The sequence below is a fragment of the Nematolebias whitei genome, chromosome 18 (assembly GCF_014905685.2).
Source record: "Nematolebias whitei isolate Nwh7 chromosome 18, NemWhi1, whole genome shotgun sequence".
NCBI classification, from domain to species: domain Eukaryota; kingdom Metazoa; phylum Chordata; class Actinopteri; order Cyprinodontiformes; family Rivulidae; genus Nematolebias; species Nematolebias whitei.
The window spans coordinates 29,962,239-29,970,461 of NC_056515.1; the positions used below are offsets into that span (position 1 = coordinate 29,962,239).

At 39.6% G+C, this 8,223-nt stretch overlaps 1 protein-coding gene across 1 annotated transcript; it reads left to right on the top strand.

Annotated features, from left to right (window-relative positions):
- Positions 1-73: 73 nt before the first annotated feature.
- On the top strand, positions 74-3,716 carry pcyox1 (prenylcysteine oxidase 1). Its single transcript, XM_037692189.1, has 7 exons — positions 74-133; positions 487-630; positions 1,562-1,768; positions 1,882-2,056; positions 2,142-2,353; positions 2,448-2,600; positions 2,684-3,716. Exons 2-7 carry the CDS (start codon positions 507-509, stop codon positions 3,352-3,354), a joined length of 1,542 nt encoding a protein of 513 aa, XP_037548117.1. The 5' UTR covers positions 74-133; positions 487-506; the 3' UTR covers positions 3,355-3,716.
- Positions 3,717-8,223: the final 4,507 nt, after the last annotated feature.

Genomic DNA, 8,223 nt, shown 5'->3' on the forward strand with positions numbered 1-8,223 from the left:
TGTTAGTACAGTATTTTCTGTGGTTCAACAAGCTGACCTTTGTAGGCTTTTATTGTGAAACTCAAATTTAAGCGTATCCGGAAGTGTGTGCAACGTTCACGGTTCGACTCAAATCAACTGTTCAGCTGCTGAAGTTAGTAACTTTCTGCTTTTACTGTGGGCCATTTTCTGCTGTTAGCTTGTGCTTTTAACTGTTTATAAGAAATGTTTATTGAGCTTTAAAGTTGTTTTTCACTCCGTGAAAGCTGCTTTTGAATCAACTCTCTTCCTGTGACTTTAATAGTGCGTGCACGCTCTTCATATTAGCTAAAAACCGTGACGTTTGGCTTAGCTCTACAATTTACATGACTTGTTTCTTTGTTTTCCAGTCCTGTGTGTGAACTTTGCCCCGTGCTGATAAAAACTGATGACTTGTAGTTAATAATATGAGTGGCTCCTGTTTGTTTGTTTGTTTGTTTATTTGTTTGTTTGTTTGTTTTGCTGCAGATGCTTCAGAGATCAGTAAGATGCCCACAATGATGAGCTTCAGCACTCTGTCACTGAGAGCACTGCTCCTTCTGGGGGTTTGGCACCCCGGAAGGAGAAGCTTCATCTTAGCTGCTAGCTTTCAAGAGCCACCCAAGAATATAGGCAAGTCCCAGTCCTGACTTTAACATGTAATTCTGTTCATGCACCCACTTAAAATGTGCTTTTTTGGGGTCTCAAGCTACATACAAACATCCTGGATATCACTTAAAATGTGCAGATCTCTTGGGAATTGTAGAAAGTCTCACCTAATTTTAATTTAGCAATATTTCTTTACACTTTCTGGGTATTTATGTTATTTATGCAATGTATGGCATGAACCAGAAGTGTCAACATCTGTATGCTCCTTGCATCTTGTCACAACAACACATCATTTGTTTCAGTTTTATTTGCGCCATTGATGGATAAAACATCACTACATGTCATACTGTTTTACAAGCATAAACAATTTATCACATTAAAATAGTGATTCCAGAAGATTTAATATCCTAAAACTCGTGATGTCGATAAACTGTGCACAGTGTCCTTAAAAACATTAAGTAAACTTGACAAGTTTAGGACAAAGAAGATGTGTCAGGCCTAAAAATCTATATGCAGCATGTGAATAATATCTTAAAATAAGAAAAATAGGGGCGGGGGGGTCTTGTAAAGTGCTAATGCAGGTCCTCCATCCCGGATTATCAACTCTCAAGGTTCTAATTGCTGCAACAGCCTGGAGACCACTTTAAAAGCGAACATGAAAATCTGATTTTCTGTAAATAAAATATAAATAAGTAAGGTTTGGCTGAAAGCTTGCACTGTGCAGTATGTGGACAGCTTGTAAGTACAAGTGTAGTCACTGAGTAACAAAATTTATATTTAAAAAAAGAACTCGCGTTAGGGCTGCTTCCTCTGGTTTAAAAGATTTCCACCACTCATTTCTGTTATTACAAATAGGAAAGTAATGTAAATGGGAGTTCGGCAAACGTCTCCAAACTTCTGTTTTGTAAATTTAAATAATCCTGCTTTAATTTTGTTCTTGCTCTTTTTTTTAAAGCTGTGGTTGGAGCAGGCATCGGTGGAACTGCAGCAGCGTATTTCCTCAGGCAGGAGTTTGGACCCGCAGTCAAGATCGATGTGTTTGAGCCTGACGCCGTCGGAGGCCGACTTGCGACAGTCAAAATTGGGGAGCACGAGTACGAGACGGGAGGCGCCGTGATCCATCCCCTAAACCTCCACATGAAGCATTTTATTGAAAAACTAGGTGATGTCAATGCAAACGGAGACAAATAACAGGCTCAAATACATAAATATTTAAGTGTGAATTAAAAAGTTAGTCTAAAAACTTGAAAGCGGCTTATGTTTTCTGTTCGTCAGGTATTCCTCCAAGAAAAGATCTCCCCTCTAAAATGGCGATCTTCGACGGAAAGGAGCTTGTGTTCGAAGAGAGTGATTGGTTTTTTGTTAACTTCTTCCGCATGCTGTGGCGGTATGGGTTTGGTTTTCTTCGGATGCAGATGTGGGTGGAGAGTATTTTGGACAAATTCATGAGGTGAGCATTAAATGCATCTTTTAAGGCTCTCTTATATTACCATAAGGGTCCTAATGATTCTTTTAAATTCTATATTTATTTGCAGAATCTACCAGTATCAGCAGTTTGGCTACTCGTTCTCCACTGTGGAGAGGCTCTTGCATGCCATGGGGGGTGACGGCTTTCTTACTCTAATGAATCAAACTCTGGAGGAGGCCATGATAGGAGAGGGGTTTTCTCAGGTCTTCATCAATGATGTCATTGCACCCATCACTCGCGTCAACTACGGCCAAAGTGTTCGCGTCAATGGCTTTGTGGGTAAGTTGCACAGCATAGAAGCTTATTTTAGACGATGGTTTGTTTTATTTTTTGTAATCTGTTTTGTAAAATAAAAGTGGATCTTGTTGTTTAGGGGCCGTGTCTCTAGCAGGGGCAGATTCAGGTCTGTGGGCAGTGGATGGTGGCAATAAGAGAGTGTGCACAGGACTGCTTTATAACAGTAAAAGTGAGCTCATCCCAGCCAGAGTGACGTCTATTTCAGTAAAAGTTCGACCATCCAAGAAAGGTATTATTCGTATGCTTCATTTGGCACCAGACTTTTTTCTTCTTCTCTGCTTTCACCAAATTTCTTCTGCTCTCCGTTTTCAGGAAACACGATCAGTCTCTATGAGGTTAACTATGTTGGGGAATCGGGCTCGGCACACTCTCTGTATGATATTGTAGTCATAGCAACGCCACTTCATCAGGGCAAATCTGACATTGTGTTCTCGGGGTTCTCCCCTCCCATACCATCTCACTACTCTGGTCTCTACCACCAAACAGTCACCACTATGGTCCACGGCAAGCTGAACGTGTCCTACCTGGGTACCTCCGAGCCGGCCTCAGAGTTCACCGTGTCAGATATCCTCACCACGGACTCAAAAGGTTGCGCCATCAACAGCCTAGGCTCTCTCGACCCCGTGCACATCCCCGACAGCTATAAACGACCGTCAGCCAGTCATACCACAGTCTGGAAGGTGTTCTCCCCACGACCTCTGAGCCAGGAGCAGCTGCAGCAGATGTTCCTCTCCTACAGTTCTATGTCCGAGACTCCGTGGCTCGCCTACCCGGCTTACCGTCCGCCACACAGGAAGACCCCTCCCTTCATCCTGCACGACCGGATGTACTACCTCAACGCTGTAGAGTGGGCGGCCAGCGCCATGGAGATGAGCGCCATCGCTGCCAGGAACGCGGCCCTCCTGGCACACCACCGCTGGCACGAGCAGGTCGGGAAGATCGACCAGGAAGACCTACACACCCGACTGAGAGGAGAACTTTGAAAAAAAGAAAAAGGATGCAGTCGGTACAATCAAACCTACCTGTTTAATTACCGATGTTCTCGTTAAAGTAGTGCTTCTCTGAGGAGGTGAGGTGCTGCGTTCTCAGACTGAAGCAGATTATTTGCAGCAGTGCAACAAAATTAAATATCACTGAGCTGAATGGTTTAAACACTGTGAATCGAGCTGCACTGAAGGGCAGACATGCAAGTCTCCCTGTTTCTGTTAGTCACTTTTCTATTTTACAAACACGGTTTGTCAAATTTGCTTGAGTTTCTCCTTAGCTAAATCTTTGCATCTTTTTCTTTCAGCCTTTTCCCTCTTCAGGGGTTACCACAGCGAGTCATCCTCCATCTCTCTGTCCTACCTCCATGTCCTCTCCAACTAGTTAAATCTTTGCTTGTGGTCCTCTAATTATGTCTCCTTTTCTAATTTAAGTGTTTTCTAATAGCTTTCCAGTCTGTCCCCTCATCAGACTACTGGGCATTTATTGTTGCACTAAACAACGAGAAATGATTTGTTTTATTATTTTTTTAATCAATAACCCAACTATAATCAAGAGTGAGTAACCCCAATCTAAATTCTGTGCAAAAAATTCAGCTTTTGGGGTGAAATATATGATTATGCCTTAATATCAAAGGGGATTTATGTGTCATTGTAATTATGCATTTGGTCTTTTTTCCACTTTTTGCCGTAAAAGCCAGACCACAAGGAAAACGTCTTTCAGTTCATAATGCATTTAGGTAAATTAAGAATAATGAGAAATCTTTTCCACCTGTGCTTTATCAGATGTCTTGTTGGGAAATGATGCTTGTTCTGTATTTTCAGTAGGGATGCACGATATTGTCATGGTATCGGCCGTTATTAGTGATAAAGTTAAATATCGGACGAGCGTCGGAAACTGATAGAACTGCTATTTGCAATGACTGCTCTGCGTCAGTGATGCGAGGAGGAGCGAGAACGAAGTCCTACAACACTTGAAATCTAATTAACCATCTCAAGAACCAGCATTCTGACCATTACGATGAGTTCATGGTGGCCAGAAAGGAAAGCAAGAGAGCGGAGAAACAAAACCTCACCAGCAGTCCATCCATCCAAATACCATGTTGAATAATGTAGTATTTTAATTCCGCGGCAGAGAAAGTTGTGTAGTCTGTAAAAAAAAAAAAAAAGTACTGTTATCGGTTATCAACCAAATAAATTTTAATAAATTGGCATATCAGATATCGGCCAAAAATCCAATATTGTGCATCACTAATTTACAGGTCCTTGTTTTGGACACAAATTGTTCATTAATCACCATTAAGGATTAATTTATTTTCTAGATTTTTAAAGGAGTTCGCAAAATGCTCATTGCGCACTTTATTAGTTTTACATGTGGATTAGAAAAAGATAATACTGAAAATTCCCAGACTATTGTGTTTTAAATTGTTTACAATCACAATAAAGTAATAAAGAGTTCATCTGTATTTAAACTTTCTACTTCTGTATAATCCTTTCAGCTAAAACTATATTTTCATCAGGAGCTCAGTTTCTGTTGCAAAGTTTTACTGTCTGCTTCATAAACTAAACGTGTTTTAGTGGTATTTAATCTTTATTTTTAATTTTCTATCCACTTTATCATAAAGGTTTAGATTAATTTGAACTCATCTTCTAATGTAATTTGTCTCTTTAAAGGAATAGTCAGTGTTTTTCTGGTATTTTAAGAGCAGGGATAAAGATGTTCAAAACAGTTACCATATGTGTTGTACAAAGTGCAGCTCTTAAGTCATTAGGACATTTTTGTAACTTGAAAACAAATTTACAACATAATAAACGGCAAACATTCGTTTTTATTTAACTGGTTTAGATAATTTCTATCAAACTTCAAGAGAAGTTGTTAGAGAACCAGATATGTAGTAAATATCGTTATGGGATAACATGAATGACTGTTTGTGCCCATATCTGCATGTGTCTGTTAGCAAAATATCTTGTGAATCACTGCATAAACTCTAATAAAGCTTTCAGAGAAAAAAAATAATAATCTAGAATATTTTTTGAAGACGGGACAATTCAAGATGGCCACCACAACTGACCTTAAAAAGCACACAAAAGTCTCTAACTCGTGATTCTTTACAGATATTGAGTTAAAATTTTATGTAATAGCTGAGATTTCTGACTCACTGTGTGGATGAGATCGTGAGTAACGGTATTTTCAATATTTGACCAAAATGGCTACAGTGTTTTTTCCTAAACACCCGTTGGCAAAGTGCGTCTGTTTTTTTTAGCTTAACTTTAGTTATTTTCTGTCCGTCCTGCAGCCTCACAGCCTTTTACATGGATCAAATGGACGTGTCAATCAAACTGCTTCTGTGCATGCTTACCTCCCCCATCCCTCTGCTGTCATGGTTCAACAAATATTGTCTGTTTGAAGCAGATGCACTAGTCTAAAATGATGCTTAATGTTTAGAAGTAACTCTGACATGTATAGTTTCAGCATTACATTTAATCAAATCCCAGATTTTGGTAGCAATGGAGCGTCCCCACCATCACGGACATCTAAACCTACAGATGCAGGAAAAGGGCCACCTGCATCATGAAGGACCCCACTCACCCAGCGCACACACTTTTTGCCCCGCTCCCCTCAGGCAGGAGGTTGAGGAGCATTAAGTGTAGAACCACTAGACTGAGGAACAGCTTCTACCCTGAGACTGTTAGACTCATGAATCTCTAACCAGAATAATCACTGTGAAAAATCACATCATGCCGCTGATCTCATGTTGCTGTGTTCATTCGCTCATCTGCTCACACAGACTCATGTTCGTGCTGCTGTTAGACGTATTGTTTCTATGCTAGTGCTTTGTGTATTTTTAGTTAACATTTTTCTTAGCTCCTATCTTAGATCTCTACTGTTTTTCTTTGACATTTTATTGTTGGATGTAACTGGGACCCTGTGTACACGATTTCATTCCACCACATGTACCACATATGGTGGAATGACAAATAAAAAACTCTGACTTTGTGTGGACCAGAATTATCTTTTAAAGGGTCGTATCCAAACCAGGAGCCACTTGTTGAAAAAGCCTGGTTCAGATGAATTGTTTTGTTTTCATCTACATTTTGGTGTCCTGGAGCTTTTTCAAATGTCACAACCTCTTTATTGTGACGCATTTCTAAAAAATAATCAAACATTGTTCCCAGCTCTGATATATGGAGACTTGTTTTTCCTTTTATCAGAAATCCCAAATAAAGGCTCATGTGACCCATGGGGGCAACAATGGATGGCATTGACCATCTGAATAAGGATATGTCTGTTTGGTGGTGTTTGTCTACCAAGCTGTCCCCTCAGGTGGGGTGGGGGGTGGGGGGGGCACAATGGTACCAGAGCCGCCTGTCAACCAAGAACATGTGACAGGACTGGAGATTTTAAAAAGGAGGTGACGACCACCTCACAGCTCAGACGCCCAAAATCTTCCATGAACCAGAGCAGCAGCCGGGATGAGGTTTCTACTGCCACTGCTCGGTGCTGTGGCACTGCTTCACACTGGTAAGAGGAGTGGATGTAAAGTTAAAAATGACAAATATGTGAAACTCGTGTTGATAATCTGAATTTTTCCTAACAGAGTATTAGTTTTTCTGTCTGAGCTGACAGTTTGTATGGTTTTCAGTCATTTCAGCATCTCTGGAGTCTGCAGAAGAGGAGGAAAAAGTCACTCCATCTGGTGAGGGCGTGCTTTTATTCAGTAAACGACAAAAGGAATATCAAAAGAGTGGAATATGTGTGACTGAAAACTTTTCTGTCCATTCAGATCAGCTGACTCAGCTGCAGAAAATAGGTAAAATACAACAAGAAGTTGATTACACTAAAGATCCTGGAGACTTTTTAACCGAAATGTCGCCCTTTTTCGATTTTCCAGAACAAAATGTGTCACTAATTGGTTTTAAATGTTTAGAGTGACTGTGTTTGTTCTCAGTAGTTTCCCCTGTTTTCTTGTTTTTGCATAAATTTATCTTGTTTTTTCAGATCAGATTGAGTTTGAGGCAGCCCAAAAAGAAAAGGCAGCTCAGATCAATGGTAAGTTTAAATAATAAGAACCAAAAATAAATTAGTTGGAGTAATTAATAAATAAAATACTTTCCTCTCAAGTTACAGAAGAACAAAATGAAGACGGCCGTAACCTTGGTAAGGTTCATTAAAATGATGATTGCATGCAAAATAATTAAAAATACAAATAGCCGATAACTTGGTAACACATTTTTAACCTTTACCCTCACAGAGGCTGTTCTAGATGGAGCTGGTAAGTTATGCATAAAACAGTCATTTTAAATTTATTAATTTATAGATTTTATAAATTTCAAAACTAGTTAAATAATGTAAAGAGCAGAACATAATTTGCTAACAAACAAAATTAAATAAAAATTGTTCACAGCAAGAGATGGTGTTTACAAGTGGAGGGACGAGCTAAATGTTTGAAGTATAATAAATTTCATTCATGTTTCTGCCGTAAACGCTTCATTTATCTCGGGGTGTTTTCAACAGTGGAGGAGCACATCGAGAGTGATGGAGAAAGTAAAGGTAAGAGAGAATAACAAACAAAATCAGGAAATCAGTGAATGTTGAAAACAACTGCTGAAACTGGATGAAGAAGCTGAAACTCTGATAAAAGCTAAAAAAGCAGAACACTAGCTGAAGGCTAAAAGAAGAAAAATGCTAACTAGAAGCAAAATGTAGCAGAAGTTTGGCTAAAAGTAGCAAAAGGCTTGCTAGAAGGTAAGAGCGGCAAATGGCTAGCCAAAAGCAAAAAAGCTAAACATTAGCTGAATAGAGCAAAGAAAAGAGCAAAACGCTAGTTAAAAGTAGCAAAAGGCTAGCCTAAAACTAAAGCTGCAAAA

What these genes read in the sequence shown, in the direction of transcription:
- pcyox1 (XM_037692189.1), top strand. Translation starts at nt 507, where the DNA reads ATGCCCACAATGATGAGCTTCAGCACTCTGTCACTGAGAGCACTGCTC. An exon ending in GCATTTTATTGAAAAACTAG is followed by an intron (nt 1,769 to 1,881) that starts GTGATGTCAATG and finishes TCTGTTCGTCAG; the next exon opens with GTATTCCTCCAAGAAAAGAT. An exon ending in ATTTTGGACAAATTCATGAG is followed by an intron (nt 2,057 to 2,141) that starts GTGAGCATTAAA and finishes ATTTATTTGCAG; the next exon opens with AATCTACCAGTATCAGCAGT.